Source organism: Pygoscelis adeliae, unplaced genomic scaffold (genome assembly GCF_000699105.1).
Source record: "Pygoscelis adeliae isolate BGI_AS28 unplaced genomic scaffold, ASM69910v1 Scaffold212, whole genome shotgun sequence".
NCBI classification, from domain to species: Eukaryota; Metazoa; Chordata; class Aves; order Sphenisciformes; family Spheniscidae; genus Pygoscelis; species Pygoscelis adeliae.
This window is the reverse complement of record NW_008824235.1, coordinates 733,595-754,423: the sequence shown is the minus strand read 5'-3', so window position 1 is coordinate 754,423 and position 20,829 is coordinate 733,595. Positions and strand designations below refer to the sequence as shown.

The following is a 20,829-nucleotide window of genomic DNA, read 5'->3' as shown; positions in this document are numbered from 1 at the left end:
CAGGCTGCCCAGGGAAGTGGTTGAGTCACCATCCCTGGAGGTATTTAAAAGACGGGTAGATGAGGCGCTTAGGGACGTGGTTTAGTGGGCATGGTGGTGTTGGGTTGACGGTTGGACTCGATGATCTTAGAGGTCTCTTCCAACCTTAATGATTCTATGATTCTATAAATGGGCAGAAGAGCAAAGCAAAGCATTCTTGACTGATAGTTATAGAGCTTTCTGGATTGTAAGACTTCTGATGAATTTAATAATATTTTCTTTATTGGGGGGGTGGGTGGTGTATATATGTATAAAAAATACACACGCTTTTTTCCCCTGCACACACCAAAGGATGTGCTGGAGGGTTTTAGAACTTGTGAAGAGTTAGTGACTTCTGTATTTATTATATATATTCATTGGGTCTTATTCTTGAAGAAGCTATTTTAGAAAACCGTATTTAATATACTTTAAGTATCTCATGCAGCAGAGTATCTCTTAGCTTTAAGAAGCTATTCTGAATTTGTAGCAATCTGAAATGGTATGCTTTCCAAAAGAATATCAAACTACTAAATATTCAGTTATGTGTGTTGCTCTTCTGGCTTGCTCATTCTCTTTTCATGGTCTGTTTATGATTAAACATGAGTTTTTAGATGGAGCATTAGAGATGCAGCTTTTTTTACTGACAGCTTTGTTGTTATTTTCCCCATTTGTTTGTAATGTAGAAAATATTCAGTAGGTCTAATTTCTTTATTTTTCATGTTTTCTTCTAAAGATCCTTTAGTGTGATACTCACTGAGCTAGAGCCACCGCTTTAATAACTAGGTGTAAACTCAATTGGAGTAAGTGTAACTGTTTTGTTTATGTAACAAGAATTCCTGCTTTGGTATCGATATCAAAGCTGGAAATAAAAGGAATCTGCCATACCTTATACCAACACGAAATGATAGCATGACTGCATCCTTCCATGTGTAGTACATTTATTTGTTAAAGCCAGATGAATCGAGATAACATAAGTAGTCCAGGATATCAGCAGATGTAGCTTGATCACAAAAGGAAGATATGCTTATTCACAAAGGCTACAAAACCCGATGAAAGATCATTTGATACCCCAGTAGCATGATGGATGCTGAGGAAACAAGCGAAAATCCGTAGTCCATGCTCGTCATAAGCACTGATGTATTTTCTTGTGTGGATATTTGTAACACCTCTATCGAGATCTGTACCTACCAGCTGCTTAATAGTGTTGCCTAGCTTCTTCCAAATAATTTGAGAGACCATTTCAATATTCTTTAATTGTGGATTAATTTATCACAACTGGGAAAGGAGCTTGGGGTTTGTAGATTTTGTTTTGTCTAGGTGACAATATTTTTTTTTTCCCCTCTTCTTTAATGACTTGTCATAATATTTGAAACTTGGCCTGCCATGTTTCAGAAACAGACCAGTTGCGTTTTATGGGATATTTCCTCAGTGTTTTGACTTGCACCCAGAGCACTAAGATGCTCTTTCACTAATTCTCATTGTTCTTGCCAGTGTCTGCATCATGCCTTTATGGTCAAATCGTAAGTTGTATCCTCGGGTATCTGGGATTATTTGAGGGGTCTGGATTAATTCCTTTCTGTTCTCACTACTTCTTCGTAAGAAAATTCCTACTGGCCTCACCTGAATAATTGGAATTTCACTGTGTTCAAGGGCATCTGCTTTGTTGTTCAGTTGATTTTATGTGCTATTCTCTTTACCCCAATAAGAAAAAAGTACCATAAAAGAAGCTGTCAGGCACAGTGAAGTGCAATTATTGTGGATTCTTAAAAATTATTCAGAACTTAAGCGACGAGAAGAATTAAATACTGACATCCATTTATTTTACTCATAATAATGCACACATTTCCATTCTCGTATCCTAGGAAAAACACGAATTTCAGTTAAGCAATTGTCAAGAATAAGTGAAAATTACATATTTTTCGTGCCAATTGAAGTTCAAAAAAGCTTGGCTGTATCAACGTTTGCATCTAGTAACCGCATTTAAGAGCAGATTCAAACAGGTTCAGTTGCTGAACTTCCTTTATTGTATTTCCAGATTTTACTCCCAGACCTCAGAGATACAACAGTTTCCATGCCTGTGTTTGGTGGGGTTGTTTGTGGGTGTCTCCTGTTCACAAGAGCATGGATATTTTGAGGAGTTAACTACGTGAGTGCTGTGACTTCCCTAGCAGTGCTCTCTAAATCCAAATTAGTCTCCTGGTGGCTGTGCTGGTAGGGTTTGTGCTAATTACAAGTTTGCATCAGTCTGTTACCTTGGAGCTACATAAACAACAGTCTCAAATATGTAGGATTGTGAGGGGAATTTAAACAGATATAAGTGGTACTTTCACAATAGTCAAAGGTTATCTGGACTGTGCAGACTTACAGAATAAGTGTCCTCTAATCCTCATTGCCACGATCAGTCTGTACTAGCCTTTCAATACAAAGCATATACAGAATGTAGTAGCTAGTGCCATAGCTCCTTACCTTCTTGAACCAGGTAAGCTGGTGACTAGAATGACTCGGACTGTGCTGTGCTCGTTGAAAAGCTCGGTTCTTGCTCCATCACCTGATTCAAACAGCAGAACTTTCCTTCTAAGTGCAAGTACTTGGTGTAAGTTTATTTTTGAGGGCCGTGATTTGAGCATGAAACAGCCACGTCCACTGACAAGGTGTACTGAGTACTCTGGCCTTAAAAACAGCTGGTACAGTCATTGCCTGTCTGACTCCCAGAGATTTTGCACAAACCAGAACTTCTAACCTGGACATTTTATGTTTGCATTTTAGCTGTATTTATTTTTATTTAGCTGATAGTAATTTTAATTGAAGGCTTAATTGATGTGCTTAAATCTCCAACTGAAGATGAATAAAATTAAACTGTTCATCTTTCATCCTGATAATGACAACAAAAAAATATAAGAAAGTGTGAAGTTTAAGCAAATTCAGCTTGTTTCAGGAAGTACACAAGCAATCCTAAATAAATGGCATCTTTTTGCAGTCCAGGTTGTAATATCTGTTCTCATCAGTTAGGCATGAGCTCGTATAACAGGGAAACAAACTTTATGAAATAATACTGACAAAAAAAGATAATTTTTGGTTTAAAGCTGGTATCAGCACTTGCTGAAGTTGCATGTTTTAATGTGAAAAAATGTAGTACTCGTTCAAACTAAAATAGCCTTTCTGTTGACTTCGGTAGAAGTTGGTTGGACTCCACAATTACGTATGTGTGGAGAAAATATTCTGTTGTAGCAATATTATATGACTGTACAAACTGTACAAAAATATATATTCTGTTTTCCATTCCTTGATCAATGAGTGCAGTATACTCTATTGAAGTAGTTTTTATAGATTATCTTTTTCCAAGGATCTCTTTTCTTCTCCCACAAAAGCAAATTCAAGAACAACGTTGTATGTGTTCTTGCTGCTTTGTTATTATGACAAAACTTATGATAACATTTATGTATCTATCACAGTGTCAGGAGCTTGCTTTTGTATCTGATCCAGGTATGGGTCATGGTTTCTGAAGAGTCCTCTTAATTTTTCCTTTAAAGTCAGGTGTGGTAGCATGCTAACTTTGAAGTGTTGTAGTGCGAAACGTCTGTAGTGCAGATCAAAGTCTGTTCATCTTGAAATATGTTTGCATCTTGATAATTTCAGTCTCTCTTAAGTAATTTAGGGTTATTAATGTAATTCTCCTGTAAGAGATCTTTGTAAATGCTATATTTTCATGTAAATTTTTCTCATTATTAGTGTATTGGTATCTAAACTGAATTACCTATTTGTCCTTAATTTATATGTGATTGTGTGTACAGGTAATGTATATACATAAAACAAAAAGCATTAACTACGGGGTTTTTGTTTTGTTTTGGTTATTTTTTTAGTGAACGGAGGTGCCTCTCTGAGGCACATTTTACTGATTCTGCGGCCTTCCATTCAAAGCCATTAGTATAAAAACTGGTGCATATAAGTAAACAAAAGTTAACTAGTATTTGTTGGCTTTTGCCTCATCAGAAATGTGAAAGAAAACTACTGTTCCTTCTAGAGAGAGGCATTTCTAAATATGGAATGACTGTAATCCAAACCTTCTGGGAGCAAAAGAGTGAAACTTCTTGTGTCTCAAAATAGTGCTAAAAATGTAGGTATGTATCTCTACTTTGGGCTAAATTTAGTACTGAATTACAATGTGTGAAATCCAGTGCACTTAGTGAAGTTGTAGAGGGTGTAAATCACAGTTGAATTTAATTCATTCTTTATTACACCCCAATGGTCCTCCTTCATCCCAGAATAAATGTCAGCCTTAGTTTACATATGGCACAAAGTTCAATGCCAGAGCTGCTGTTGTATGCGGGAATCTGAATTTTCTAATTTTTTTTTCCATATGATAGCAGTTCGTAAGGTTGGTAATTGATGCCACGTTATCAGCTCATGAGATCTAGATGGTATTCATAATGCTAAATGGAATATATTGAAGTAATAGCCTGTCATAAATCAGAAGTTTCAGCAATAACATTTCTGTGCAATGGCTTTTAGAGTCTCATTTATGAAAGTGCAGACAGATGTATTTAATGGGCAGGGTCTGACATATAAAAAAATGCATCCAAAGGTTATAGGATGCTCTTTTATGTGAATGGACTGGCTATAATATGATCTTTATTTTTATTGTAAACTTATGCTGCATTCCAGAGGTGACAAATGTTTTATTTTATATTTCTTTTTCTGAATGAGTAGACAACAGGTGAAGCCCCAAAAGGGTGAAGGGGATAAGTATAGTCCTAAAGCAAATACTTTCATTCTGTCAGAGAGTATATTTCACATCGGTGGTTTAAACAAACAGGCTGTTGTGTGCTGGACTTCCACATTAACAGTAATGATAAAAAACATAAAGAAAGAGTAGATACTCATATACTTTAAAGGCACATAAATAGTCACAATCTTCCTCATTGTGGTATTTGGATATTCTTGTGATTGCACTTTGTCCTTTCATAAAAGCACTCATCACCTTCCAGGACAAAAACAAAAATAGGTCTAAATCTCCTCCTGTGTCCCCACCCCCAAAAAACTGCTGCTTGATGTGTTTGTAGGAGTTTTTTAAATAAGAATTTTTTCAAGAGCAATGTTTGGGAGGAAAAAAGGGTGCTTTTTTGTGTATCAGATATTTCTGTATTCAGTTAGTCTCACTTAACACAAAAATCAGTTATCTTAATACTTTTGTAGTACCTCCAGAAAGAGGTTTTGTGTGTTCCAAATACTGCTGCTTGGGTTTTGAAATATGGGGTCATGTGGAAAACCAATATTCAGTGGCCAAGTCCCTTCTCTGGATTGGTAACTGAGTATGTTTTTTTTAAGTATGGTTTGTACTATTGTTCTCATTAGGCTATGGAGGTACCCTTTCAAGTATGCCAACAAGGAGAGTTGAAGGCTTTCTATCTTAATTTGGTAAGGACCAAATCGTCTTCTGTTGGTGGGACAAGGAATAGGGTAGTCCTGCAGCATGTGTGTGTTTGCATGCATTTGTATGCAACTGTGTATGTATTTATATTGTAAAAGCAGAAAGAACAGATCTAATTGTTAAGGAAAAAAAATGATTGAAGTATGTCTTTAGAGGATGCATAGCTACAAATGAGGAGTACACTTTGGAAACTTTCTCCATAGGATTCATGTTGGGTCTGCACAGATAAGCCTAATTTTTCTTTTCTTTCTGTTAACATGAGAATAGGAGAATAATTTCCTGTTGGCTATTTTATCTGCATTATATTCGGAAAGGTATTGCAGAAATAATCTTATCTATCACCTGCTTTAAAGAATATTCTAGGCAAGTTAACAGTGATATTTACCACAGTAACTATTTGTTGCTTCTGCAAAACTTAAGGAGCTCCTTTCAAGAACATATGCGCACTGCTTAACCATAAAGCATTAAATACTGACTTTAGGATGGGAACAGCATTGAAGGAGTCTTAAGCTTTTTGGTTTCTACCCTATTAAAATTTATACAGTCTAATTTACAGAATGTTAAATGATTCGCATGGCGGTTTGGCAAGCGTATATTTTGAGATCTACAAGCTAATAAATTCTTATGTAAGTTGTTACTAGTGTATGATGTAGAGTTCTTGTCCAAGAAGTTACTGCAAGTAACTTCCCAAGCTACAACCTAAATGCTTGAGTTACATAGGTATACTGCTAGTTAGCTGGATGAATGTCTAATTAAAGGTGAGATGTATTATTCTGTGTGAAATAAATTTGGATGTGTACCAACCATGCCTTGACAGGAATCACAATGACTACTTCATTTTATAGGCCTTTGTCTTATAAAGCTGTTGGAAAATTGCAAAGAACATCCAAAATATGTCACTTGAGAAAATACTATTTTGTGAAATCAAAATCTTTAGGTACATAAAAGGATGTACCTTAGGTACATAAGCAAGAGGAAGCTACAGATATGCATATTGTAGTTGTTCTGAATGGTTGCTGCCACTCCTTTCTTCTCTTTCCAGTTTATTGGCATTTAAAAAAAAAAAGTTCCAATTAAATTTTTCTATTACATTATTTTAATATTCCTGAATTAGAAAATTAAAATTCTATTTTAACTCTATTGAGATTCCCATTTCTGTTCCTTTTCCGTTGTTTTGCCCTACCAAAGTAACACACGTAATGTTCTTACTTTAACAGTTTGTTAAAAAGGCAGGTTTTCGAAGAATTTCAATTTTTGACAAGCTTAATTGATAGTTTTCCAAATTTATTTATAGTTATACTGGAATAGTTGGCTGAATTCTGACTCCAAAAGTGAAAGGTGGAGTTGGAGGTTTGATCGGTACATACTTCTTAGTGAAAACTTGTGAAAATGTGATAATTTAAAATAAATTATGCTATACCAGTAATCTCTTTTTCAACTTAAACTAGAAGCTTTTATCAAAGACACAGTGTAGCTGCTCTTGTGGCAAGGAGACATAAGAGGTACAGGCTAAATAGTTCAGATTTTTTTTTCATGTTTTTCCCTTTGATTTAGGAAGCTGAACTTGTTAAAAGTTCTTAACATCAGCAAGTTAGAAAGGCAAAAGTAAAGATCTGCTAATCACTGGTTAGTTGCACTAATATTATTTTGATCCTATTTTCCTTTCTTGTCAAAACCTACATACTAGCATCCATATCTTCAAAATATATAGTATATAAAATGCGTAGGTTATGCAGTGAGTGTTACTATTGGAGGAAATGCAAATACTAGACTTTTTTTCACTTTGTAACTATGCCAACCCAGCATTCTGTGATATAATTTTGCTATTTTAGTAATCAGCTATTTAAAACCATTCGTAAGGTGCTAAGTATTATGGGAGAAGGACACAGAAAGGCGAAGCATTCTGCAAAGCTCACTATGTTCTAGGGAGATACAGCTCTCTTGTCTTGGCAAAGAATAAATAGGCCTCCAAAGAACATTTTATGTTTGCAAAAAGAGGAAGAAAAAGAAATAACAAAAGTAATTATTTTTTTAATTATGTATATTGATGGGTATTTGCCTGTATGTGCTTAGGGCAGAGTCCGACTTGTAATTTCAGTTGCTTAATCATAGTAACCTGGTAATAACTTTAATAAATTACTGCTATTAGACACACAGATTGTACTCAGTGATTCCTCTAATGGTGGTTGGAACAAATACTCTAGCTGAATTATGGAAGAATATGGGTAGATTTATGTTTATTTAATACTGCATTCAGATGAAAACTCTAGTAACAGGCATTAAGTCTCGTGGCTCAGCGTATCAGTTCGTTCCTTGCCTGCAATAGTCAAGAGGACAGATTCTACCTTGCTGTCTGACTAGCATAAGTGAGGTTTGTGAGAACCTGCCTGTTTCTGTTGCAGTGCAGGATAAAGGAAATGATTTAACTGGGCGACAATTCTTGTGCGTCCCATTGTGAAGGTTTTCTTTATTTATACATAGATAGATAATCTAGGAAAAATGAAAGATATAGATACGTATATACACACACTGAAGCAAATAAGCTATTTGTTCCCTGAGGCATTAATACCTAGATATATCACTGATCTCGTGGGATGCTCTCTTCTTCAGGAGACTGTTATTAGGCTGATTGTCACATAAGATCTTTCTTTCCATAGCAAGTTTTGTAAAGCAGGAAGAAAAGACAGTTCCAAGATTTCTCCTCTTCTGTTAGCAAGGAAGACATCCATTGATGTCAAAGAGATTTTGATTCAGTAAAGAATAAAGGCTTTATTTTTTTTACCTTCTAGAAATGACTGTATTTTCACTGTGGCACTAAAAAAAAAGTTAAAATCAGAGTCTTTCTCTGTTCATCATATTAAATGGAATGGCCACTAGGTCTCATATGCTTTGATAAATGCTTTGGAAATGTAGTTAAGTAGAGCCATTCTTAGCATGCATGAATTAATAATGAGAGTGGGGTTTAGGTAAGCAGTTAACTAAACCTGCACTGTTGAGCATTGTTTTGCCATTTAGAAAATAGTTCATCAGTGCCTCTCTACTAAATCCATTCTGTAATATCTGTTGGCAATAATGTGTGGAGAAATTCATCTCAAAGGGAGAACAATTTCTTGGCACTGTTACTGCTTTCCTTTTTGGTAGATAAATGGTCAGCTGTGCTGTTATTTAACCTAGTGTCATCCTCCGCTAAGTGCAGCACAGTTGTTCTGGATACTTTATGAAGTCCCCGAGGCTATTGACTTCAGCATGTGATTTGTCAGCACGTTCCTCTTCCCCGGCGCTGAGCTGCTGAGGCCTCTGAAATGGCTCGCACTGGTATTCCCAGATTGTGTGATGACCAAGCATTTGATGTGAAATGCAGATTGTAAAGGAATCTTTCCTTTATAATGGAAAGGGGCTGGCGTGATTCGAGGGGGACTAGAAAGGAGTGAAGTCTTGATTCTGAGCACAGTTAATCCTCTGACCATGAAAGTGCCCAACCCCCTGCCGCCACCCTTGCAAGTCTGTCTGTCAAACCCCAGGTCTTCCAAATGTTAATTTCATGCAGTTTTCCCACTGCCCTTAGCAGACGAGTATATGCTGGCAGGGAGCAAAACCTGAGAAGCTCTCCACCCAAGTCAAATTCTCGTAAAAACTAGATGGGATGCTGTGCTGCTGCTTATAGGGGCTCTCTAAAAGCCTGTGCCGCACAGTTAGCATGCCATGCACATGAAGACGTGTTGTGTAGAGGTTACAGGATTACTAACTCTCTTTAAGCAGGGCTGTGGCTTACCCTGTGCCCTTGAATTTTGAACGGTGATCCTTTTTACCATTTTTTCTCCCACGCAGTGCCAGTATGTTTGGCAAAACCACCACATGCTTAGGCTTTTACCTCTTAGAATCTCTCATACCTCATTCAAGCTAAACTCTACTTAGGTTTTAATGGACTCTGGATGGCTCAAACTCGTAATTCTCAAAAAATAACTGGACACTTAAAATTTAATGTAACTGCTAAGGCAACCTAGATTAAGAGCTTCAGACAAGATCTAAAATAACTGCAGTTTTCACCTGGTGTGATAGCACGAGTCTCTCTTCACTTTCTACTGTTGTTATGTTAGATGCATGCAGCTGTCAGGTTCGGTTTTATCTAGGCTTTTGGTCTTTTCTTTAGGACTCACTGTTTTATTTATCTATGAAGTATCTAGAACTCTTGCTGCTATATAACTAATAATAATATGAACTGTGATTTTCATTGTAGGGTTTCGTATTTTGTTTGTTGCTTCAGAATGAATAATTAAGTACTAAGCTGTGAAAACCTGTTTAAAATTAATTTTAAAAGTGAGGGATCATGCAAACCACAAGCCACATCTACATCAGGTATTTAAATGAATGCCTGTTTTATAGGTTTTCTTTTTTCATATTTTTCTGGTTTATTGGATGCAAAATGTCTGAAATTTAACATTTTTCAACTGCTGTAAAATCAAACTAACTCTAAGCAGTATTTCAGACAGCTGCTGAGAGTCGCGTAAGTCCAAAATTAGAGCTTACAATTCAGAAGGAAATGCCGGTAACAAACTTACCCGTAATAGCTTGCGTGATTTTTTGCATGTCTTTGCTATCAGTGTGAATTTTGCCTTGTATTGATTTTTGTTTAGCACTAAAGAGTTCTTTTGAAAGTGCCACCACTCTGTAATTATTACCTGCCTCTAGGAAATGGGCTTCCAATGTCAATGGAAAACTTAAACCTATACCTTATACAAAATACCTATGTCACAGTGTCTGCGGATCTACATCTGGATGTTGGAAATGCTGCTTGCTGACTCACTGTTTTAATCAATGGCACAAGACTCGTAGAATTCAAGCATCTTTTTGGTACCCTGCTAAGTTACTGATTTCCTTTTGAGCTGAGAATATCCATCCATATTTCCTCATCTTTTCCTAACTAGGGGTACTAACAGTTATGGAAACACCTTCCTAGCAGTGTTTTTCCTTGCTGGAATCCCTATAGCATTACTGTTTGATGTTGGTAGGCAAGTGGATGACTTCACAAAGAAGTTTTAAGGTAAAGCTTTGTACCTAATTATAATATTGGAAAGATTGCTAGCTGCTTAATTAAGACCAGCATTTCAAACTTGGCTCCCAAGTTAAATCACTTTTTTTTCAGATTTGAACTTGCCCTGCTTGGGGATGGAAGAAGGGAGGAGGAAACATTTGCAAGAATAGTTAGTTTTACTATTAACAGTAGTTAATAGTTTTATTATTAACAGTATTAACAGTAAACTGTTAGTTTACTACACAATTGTGTAGTCAATTGTCTGCCTGTAAAATTCCTTTAGAAGCTACAGCCCTATTACTTGTTTGTGCCAGTACTAGGCACTGAAATGAGTGGAAGACTGTTTGGCTTGGGGTTTTTTGTTGTTATTTTTTGAGATTAAATGTTTTATTTTGGAGCATTTTTATTAGATTTTCCTTTATGTATTTATAAATACACCAAACAGTTGATGTGTAAGAAATAGGTAAACAAAACACTGACATTAGTAATGTGAATGCATATTTCGGAGTTGAAATTTGCACTGCGCAGGTCTTCACTCTGCTGCAATAAGTATGATGGGACAGAAAGCAGTCCTGCCTTATGTGCCAGCTTCCTCTGTGTCTGGGACTTGCAGTCAAGCCCCATCACCAGTCTGCTTGTCTGGCCTTCAGCAGTGCACCAACTTGAAATGGAATGCTTGCGATTTATCTTTTGGGTTGTCAGGCTTTATTCTAACATTCCTAATTCACAGTGATTGTTACTTTTTATTTGTGGATAACATCAGCTTTTGATACTGTACTCAAAACGGAGATCAGGCTTCAGGTCTTAAAATATTCTGGGAAATGAATGTGGTTCTCTGTTCCAATATTCCAATCACAAGCCACAACTGAAAGGAAGAACCACTTCAGTGCATAATCGTACTCCTGGGTGCCACTGAATGGACAAACCATGCTTCCTTAATTAAGCAGTGATAATATCACTCTTCAGTAATGGAGCTGAACATTACTGTCATCTAGAATGAAATTTGCTTAAAGAAAAAAATTTCCTCAAGCTTTGCAGTTTTGATCCTGTTACTGTGGTGACTGGTGAATATCTGCTTAACAGTTTTCTTGCTTCTGTATACTCAAAAATATTTAGTTATTGGTTTAGTGTCAAGAAACGTCACAGCTTTTGCTCTTGTACAGTTTGAAGAGAACAGGATTTTATTGGTCTTACGTGTAACTAACGAAAAAGTTAGTAATTGCTATAACTGCAATTCCCGTTAAGGGCAAAGGGAATTGTCTCTGAATATCCAAGGGTAGAGTTTTGCTTTAAGCTATTATTCTGTTACTTAATTCAATAAAGTTCTAGATTTGTGACTTTAATTCATGCTAATTAAAACAGGAGTAGTCTCATGTTAGAAACACTACTAAATATTGAATGTGTGGAGTATAAAATACTAAGTATTACAGAATCTCTCATGCAGTTGGTAATACAACTAAGTATTTTGGAACATCGTACTTTTTTTCTTAAATGCTTTCAAATTAAAAAACTTTTTAAAAAATGGTTTCTAAACTTCTAATAAAAAGTTTTTTCTAATGTTTGGAGTTCCACCTTAAATTATGTAGAACATTCTAAATGGCCATTAAAAAGAAAGAGAGAAGATGTATTTCACAATTATGAACTCATCATGTCACTGTATGAAATATGCAGCGGGACAGGTAAGACAATAGCACAGTCTTATGATGTGAAAATCATTAAGGGAAAATATGCAAATTCATTTAGGATATGTAAGGAAAGATTGAAGAAGATCTAAACTTCTGAATCAGTTACCACAATCTGACTTGCTTCTATTCTCTTGTAGAAGGATTAGGGCGCTTTTCTATCAGTTTTCACTTGGATAATTTTTCCAAAATTATTTCTTTTGTCCCTTTAATATCTTGATAATTCATCAAAAAAGCACATAATTAATAAAAAAAACATCATTAGAAGCACAACATGCAGTCAGTGCTTTAAACAACAACAGCAGGATGCGGAAAATACTGACCTGAGGCAGAAACAGCAAACAACCTTAGACCAATAAATATGTTTGGGGAGAGAAGTTGGAATTCTTATGGTAAATCAAGTTGGTGAAAATGGGAAATGTGCCCAAGAGAAGTCACCAGATTCTTTCATGTAAATGTTTGGGAAGCTGTGAGATATAATGTGTTTTCCCTCCAGCCCCAAGAACTACTTCAGACAGATACTTATCTGAGTAAAAGGAGGGTTGTTGATGTTTTCCAGATAGATACTGTAACAGTTAAATTAACAATTGAATAACCTATTCAGTGCTTCTTTTATTTTGCTTTTCTGTAGACAAAACATGGATGCACACTCCTGAAGCCTTATCAAAGCATTACATTCCCTATAATGCAAAGGTAAGAAAATATGAAGTTATTTTGTCCTCTTACCTTTAGAACATAGTGCATTCTATCTTGCTTTTCATTTGAAAACTGCAGAGACATGAATTAGCCGAATGAAATAGAGAAGAAAAACTTAGTAGATGTCTGTTTTGCAGATGAAAAATTTCTATTTCTTAGATAATGGCCAATTGATTCTTGTTCTGAATTATTTGATGGTTTTCTAGAAAGCAAACCAGTGTTCCTCTTCTGCTTGATGCTCTGTTTCCTTTTAATGGATGCTAAATGGATGGAAATTTTGAGTGCAAAGGAGTTTAACATCAGGCTGCATGCTTACAGTACTATAAAAATTAAAATTAATAGCACAAACTTCTTTTGAACAATAGCAAAGGCAATGAGTAACGATCCTATCTGCTGGATATATTGAAGTGTCAAATACTCTGGAAATATGGTAGAATAATAATGGAATTTTTGCACGGTAAAACCAGAAGTCTTACTCATGCTTTTTTTTATCCCAGTATTGTAATTCTACAATAATATTTCAGTTAGTCTAATGACATCTGTTCACAGGAAATGCATCTTCCCAGAATAACAACTTAGAAAATTATTTGCTAAAAGGAGGAGGGAATACGCAGCAATCGGCATAACTCAGAGTAAACTGAGTAATTGGCTATTACTTGCCTAAACTGGGAGGATAATTCAATAAGATTCCACCGTGGTCTGTTCTGGATAAAGTTCTTGTATGATTGGTATTTTTTAATATAAGAATAAAAATTATTTCACAGGCCAGGACTCGGTTTCCTATACTGGTATTCCCTGCTGTTGCGTTTGCAATTTTCTTTCACTTAGTATTGCCACACAGTGAGCAAGTGTTTGTAGTGGAAATCTAAGTCTCATTCTGCTAGTTGCCAGGTGAACGTGTTTTTATTCTGTGTGCTCTCAAACTGAATTTTTGACCAAAGGATGTATTACCATTTAACTGTATAGCCTTGCCAGACACCTTGGCTTTTATATTACAGTTTTTGAGAGGGTGGAATACTTGCTGGGGTGACTGTGCCATCTGTTTTAAGAGCAAGCTGAAGCTATGAATTCTATTAATGCACTGAACAATGTCTGTTTGTTTGTGGTCTTTACTTCAAGAGAAAAAAGAAACCTCCCTCACCTTTCGTGTCCCATTATCTGTCTTAAGAGCATATCTTGTGAATAGGTGTCAGTACAGCTATGCAGAAAAAAAATTAGAATAAAGAAAACAGTGATATGGTGGTGATAACCATAGAAACAACAGCATCAACAACTTCTGGAGTAGAAAAAAGAGATGGGGAATTCCTATCCAAAGGAAGTCTGTTTTCAGCCTTCAAAAAAGTCTTTCCTTTTGTTTAGGCTAACATATGCCCAAGTGTCCTCTCCAGTTCTGCTTCTCTTTAATGTGGGTTCTGACCTTACAGGGCCTCCTCGACCTCCATGCTGTTGGCCTCTAAGGTCTGTCAGAATATTTGCAGGAAGCTGCAGCGTACTGCGGCATATGCTTTTTTAAAAAAAAAGTTTACCCATTTTTTCATTTGGATCACAGTAGAAAATTATTATTTAATTGCCAGCTTTTAGCTGGCATATGCAGACATAACAACATTATTAAATCTAGATGATGTTTCCACCTCAATTCTCAAGTACCATTTTCGTTAAGTTTTGCAATATTTTTCTTTTTAAGAGGAAAGCATGTACCTAGTAGTACCTCATTTGGGTTTTCTAACGTTTTGGTTTTTTAACTAAAATATCCCATTGATTTCATATCTTGTAACTACATTGTGAAATAATGATTAAAATCTCAGAAAGCATTCATAAAGCAAGTATTGAAAAAGACTCATTGATTTTTTTTTTTCAAATTTTCATATTGTTCTACTTCCAATTCTGTAACAGTCTATTCATGTAACTCTTATATTTGTTGGGAGGAAAAGACAACACTTCACCTGATTTATTTCAAAAGGTAATTATGTGAGTGAAGAATGACAGGTTCAGAAAATCAAATCAATTTGATGGAAAGCAATAGCAGAGATGTTCTTCTTCCACGGGCAAGTGAGCTGTATTCTGCTACCTAGTTTTTTGAATGCAAATTACCATGGATGAAAAATACTGCTTTCTCTTCTTTATAAGAGACAAAAATCATTTCTCTGACACTAATCTTCTGAGATGATCAGAAAAAGGAGAGCTTACTAAGAACAACTGGAAAGATGGGATTTTGCTTGCTTGATTCCTACGACTTCTTTAAGAATTAAAGAGAGCTTGTTGATAAAATACAGTTCATGAGTTGACTGTTATCTTATTAAAAAAAAAATCCTAGCAAAGTTAACTGGAAATTAAAAGAGCCCTGCAATATAGACAACTGGCCTTTTTTCTACAAATTGGAGAGGACTTTTTAATAGAGAATTAGTAACGTCTTGTATTTCTTAGGACATACACCCTCAGAATGATTTATGGCAATAATCTTCTTTGCAAGAAAACACGAGCAGAGTTGTTTCTTCTGAAAGTAAAATCCAGGAGCCATGAGTCTCATAAGGGTGCCCTTAAATATAAAAGCATCTGGATTCCCTCTCTCCTTTCCAGCACACCCAGTCCTTATGGTGCTTGCTATTTTGAAATTTGCGGGGTTTTGGCATGGTTTCGTGTATGGTGTAAGTTGATGGCGGTCTGGGGTTGGGGGCGGGGGGGGTTGATTGTATGTGTGACTTTGTTGTTGTTACTGTCATCGTTGTTTTGGGTTTGTTGTTTGTTGGTTTTGTTTTTTTTTTAATCTTACTGATGTCCCCAGTCTCGGTCTTGCTGAAGGCACTGATGATAAGACTCCACACATTTCAGTATGCTCTGGAGGTGAAATCTGGGCCTACTGAAGTCAGAATTTTGCCATCAGTTTTTGATCCTATATTGTTTTGAATATATCACTCCAAATGAAAGCATATTGGTCATGTAATTTTTTCCCCCGAAAGATCATTTAGAATCTTGATAGTATATTATCAAATACAGGGATACAGGACTCACTTAGATGTAGTAGCATGGCAATTTTCATACTACCAGGATATAAAATGCTAAGGCAAATCAAAATTTCTTTTGTGTCGTCTTTTTTCTGTAACGTTCCATAACTAAGAACAGATGTTTGTGTAATTTTCCATACTGTAGAGAAAAAAAGTTCTCTTTTGCCCTTAAGTTAATTCTCTTGATTTTCGGCCAGTTTCCTTTCTCCAAAACAAAAGTGATCAAAGTGTGACACTTTAATGGAATCTGACTGCAACCTTAAAAATGGACTGATTGTTGTCATCAGGTAACGGATACTACCCTGAAGGGGTGTCTTTCTGCTAATAAAAAGTTGCCACTGCCCAAACCAGCAATGTTTACTATGTCTCTTTGTAGTAAATTGTATGTATATTCCCCTTTATAGTCACTTGGCTATTTTTCGACTTACATCAAATTTCCACATGCACACCTTTCCATTTTGCAGATTAGAGGTTCTGCTTTGCAAGCCTGGTGTTCATGTTGGCTGCTGGTATACTATGGAGTCAGTAGCTTTGACCTTACGTTAAGCTGAAGAGCTGCTGTTTTACATAGTAACGTGGTGTCATGTTAAACCCTTGGGAGTTTATTTTACCAAGAGATGTGATGGCTTCCTAGTGCTGGGACAGCTACTGTCCTAATGTTTACTTCAGACTTATTTTAAAACTTTGTTTATTGTCATGTACATATTTATGATTCTTGATGAAGTTTAGATTTGAAACTTTGAAGATAAATGAGCAAAGCTTTCCCAAAAAAGACTGTTAATCATCTCTTACTTTGTATTATTGTGGGGTTTTGATGACAATTAATTGTGAATTGTTGTGCAGTTTCATGGATGATCTTTCCTCGCAATTATTCAATATATGTCTTGGACCTGTATTGCAACTGTAGTAAAGGTAAAAAAAAAAAAGCATTAGTAATAAATACCCTGCAAAAAGAGCTTGCTTGGCAGTACCTAGTAGTATTAATCTTAATCTTAGTAGTACCATAAACAGAGTTTAGTTAGGTTTTCAACTTTATGTAATTTCTTATTCCTTCAACTTTTTTATCATTGAGGAATGGCAGATAATATTTTTCTGGAGTAGGCATTTTGGACAAGAATTTTAGGTCAAAAAATATCACACTGCTTCTAATTGATGTAACTACCATAGCAGGGCTCTAGGTGCAATTATGTCTTTTGAATATCTGCATATCACTATCATTAGTGTATGGTATTAGTAAAGCTGTGTTTTCATGGCATAAACTGCACTTGACTACAGATTTTTGTTGCTATAGCTATACTAGCAATTTCTCTTTTTCTATCAAGTCAACATACTACAGAATGAGCATGGTTTTACATCAGTAAAAATAATTAATGAAAGAATATCAAAGGGAAAATTGTATATAGATTTTCCAAGTAAACAGAGATACAAGGTATGCTATTAAAAAGTATACTTAAATTTATGTGGTGAAGTTAGATATAGCAAGATATTCCAAACAGAGCACGAAAATGTTGAAAATTAGAAACTAATGAAATAGAAGAGGGCATTACAAGAAGTAATTCATTTTCCTACATTTAATTTATTATAATTAGAATTAATAACTTAATTCCAATTAACTTTCATTAGAGTATCAAAAAGCCTTGGATATAATCATAATTAATTTGGTGTTTAAGCACAAGAAAAATGAGTATTGTGAAAATTTCCAAATGAAATATGAAAGCAGAAAATCATAATTTTACAAGGAAATGCAAATCTGAACTTCTTAGTTATTTCTGATACATTACAGTCATTAAACTTGGGGCTTATTATACCAAAGACAAATAATCCTGTAAATAAAACATAAAATATTTAGAGTCTGCAAGGGGTACTGTCAACAGACTTCTCTGCTTCAGGGAAATCTTGCTTACAAGATTACATACTTAAAATGGGAGAAGGGTAGGAGAGGATAGCATTATATCCACAAATATCCTATAAAATAAATGACTCTGATGCCAAAGGATTGTATCTAAACTTTCAACAGCAACAAACATCATCTCATATCAGTAGCTGAAGGAGGGGAGCTGCATTTTAACTCTTCAGCATCAAGTAGTTTCAGTTGTTGTCATTTGTCTCTGTGAAAACTGGTGAATACTTCAGCTTCCTTAAAATCTGAACATTTGTTAGTTCCTCGGAAGGCTCTGTGGGGTACTGAGAGCTTTTGAAAAGCTGTCAGTCTGTCTTGCCTGAGGTTACATAGCCAATTTGTAAAGGGGCAAGAATTAAGTCGGCACCTCCTGAGTCTTGGTCCAGTCTTTTGAGCACAAACCCACCCCTCACTTTCTGTCAATAGTGTATCACTGTACAGTAATGGAAGTTGAATAGTATTTGCAGACAGTTGTATATCTCATCTGCATCTGAATGCACACAAGTTCAAAGACTATATGAATGCATGTTGCGTATGCTTGAGTAGCCCACAGTGTCCCCTACACATCAGCATGTCAAGATCATTTTGCAACAATAAGTAGGCATGTGGCATATGGTATCTGTGTGCATCTGCACCTAGAGTTTTGTCTTTCATGTCCATTTACTATTGCTTATCTGAAAGCTTTGAAAAATGTGGCTTGTTTATAATTGGAGTACAGGTATCTTCTATGACTGAACACTGGCTGAGAAGTTTAGAAGAATTTGCAGAATAGCAACAGTGCGGTTTTGACATGTGTATGATCTCTTCAGATGCCTATAGCCCTCTGTCAGTTATGTGTAAAACACCCAGCTGCACAACTTCAGGCTCTACAGGTCACTCTTATTCTCCAGAAGATGATCTGCTTCAAGAAAGGAATGAAGTTTATGAGCAATTCCAGTTTTTCTTTCTTAAGGTCCATTTGTGTGTAGCTTGCACAGAGAGTTTTAGGTTTGACCGAAGCTCCCATTGTCATACATAAATGCAAAAAAGTATATCATTTTGAGGCATATACATGAGACAGAATGCTTAGATCCAAGTAATTAAAATTTGGCAAGGTGGTAAACACTTGCAGAGTGGAGGGGTAGGGGTGGGAAGTGGTTTATATCTGGATGCTACAGGTACACATACTGCTAATTCTGCAGTGTAATAGATGAGTATGAAGATGAATACATATATGTACTGAAAGCAGAGACAAGATTCATAAAGGTACTTCATCTAATGCCTAACTTTTAGTCTACAAATATTACAGCTAATTTTAGGCAAACATGAACTACAGTCAGTGTAAGGGCTGATACCCTTTTTAGTTTTGTCCACCTAGCACAATTGCAGTGTGCTATTGCAAAGTTCTCCCCAGGTGTATGGGGAGACTGTGCAATAGCATGGTTGCTACCACAGAAAACAGCCTATTTGCTGCACCCACTCTACATCCGTTTTTGGCATGGCATCATCATTTGACCACTCAGAGCTAATAAAACCCAAAAAAGGTTTCAAAACTTCTGAAATAATGCAAGACAGTTTAATATAGTGTATAATGTTTCATTTCTTTTCCTCTCTCAGGAAAAGCGATCGGTAGAGCACATGTGTTTTAGTGAAATATTTTTTGTAGCTTCTAATTAAAAAAAAAAAAAAAAAATCAGTTAATTGGGGGAGTGAGATAAAAAATATTGGTCAAGTTTTTCAATACATTAAAAATTGCAACTGAAAGACAAAACAGTAGCTTTTAATCTATTTTCCAGAGGTCTCATCTTCTCTCAGGTTCTGCTTATGATCCCTTGGTCTCTTCCTAAGCTCCATTTTGCTTGAAATGTCTAAGTCCTGTATGACATACTTCAGTTACAAGTATGAAACAGATTTGCAATGCAAATAAGAGATGGAAGCTATAATTTCATGGCAAGAAGAAAAAATTGATCTCATCAATTAATCATAGTGTATGCAGCATAGGATCTGAGAAGTATTTTAAGTCCCTTTCTCTGTAATATATTAAGTAATATATTAAAACTGTGTAGTGAAGCAGGACTGGGACAGAGCCCCTAGACTGCATTGAAGCTGATCTAGCTGCATTGAACCTATCACAGCCCTGGAGTGTTTCCTGTTATGAGCAAGTTTTAAGTTTCCTTTGTATCCAAACAGTTTGTTTCTCTCACATAAATTGCCTTCACTTCCATTCTTTATAGCACCCAGGCTGCTTAATTGTCTTTTTTCTCATCTCTGACTTTGAGCAGTCTTAAGTTTCAGTTCTCGCGTCACGGAAAAATTATTTTTAAACAGCTAACAGCTTTAGACACATTTTTTTGGTAGACAGTTCTAGAATCAGTTATTTGGCAATGTAGATATAATATCTAACAACTATAATCTGGATTAAAAATACAAAACTGCAAGAGATTTAGCTCATTGTTGGTCTTTGAAACATGCTCAATTTTAGAAGGATGGAATGCCTTATGATTCCTTGACTATTAGAGTTGTCCTTTGGCTACATTGCATTTGTATTAGGATTTGCTTTGGGAATTGAAATGTAAGAATCTAGAATAATTTAGGTTGGAAGGGACCTCTGGAGGTGATCCAGTTGATTCCTTTCTGAAAGCGGGACTGACTTCAAAATCAGGTGAGACACAACAGAGCCTCAATCGAGCTTTAAATACCTGCAAGGGCAGAGATTCGTAGCCTCTGGGCAACCTGTTCCAGTACTTAATCCCTGTCATTGTGATTTTTTTCTTATTTCTAGTTGTAATTTCTTTTGCTGCAGCTTGTGACACTCAGCCTTACACACGCGTGTGCACAAACACACCAGCCTCATCATCTTCAGGCTGAACAAAGGGCTACCTTAACCATACACTGTGGACCATTTTCCTAACCATCTCGTTGCCTGTCACATCCCTGACCAGTTTCGACTCCAGCTAAGATGTGGCTTTCCCAAGTTCATCCCTGCATGCCTGGAAAATGTTTCTGTATTTCTCCTAAGTAGCCTGACCCCATGTCCACCTTCCATACACTCCCTTTTGTATCTGAGTAGTGCCAGGCATTGTGCAGACTAG

General features: G+C 36.0%; 1 protein-coding gene across 3 annotated transcripts in view; it reads left to right on the top strand.

The window, feature by feature from the left end:
• GULP1 (GULP, engulfment adaptor PTB domain containing 1) overlaps positions 1-20,829 on the top strand; it is a 157,713-nt gene that overhangs the window by 67,904 nt on the left and 68,980 nt on the right. For all 3 annotated transcript variants that reach the window (XM_009334981.1, XM_009334982.1, XM_009334980.1), the window contains exon 3: positions 12,792-12,853. In XM_009334981.1, the coding sequence (XP_009333256.1) occupies positions 12,792-12,853 (62 nt within the window). The remainder of the gene's footprint in view (positions 1-12,791; positions 12,854-20,829) is intronic.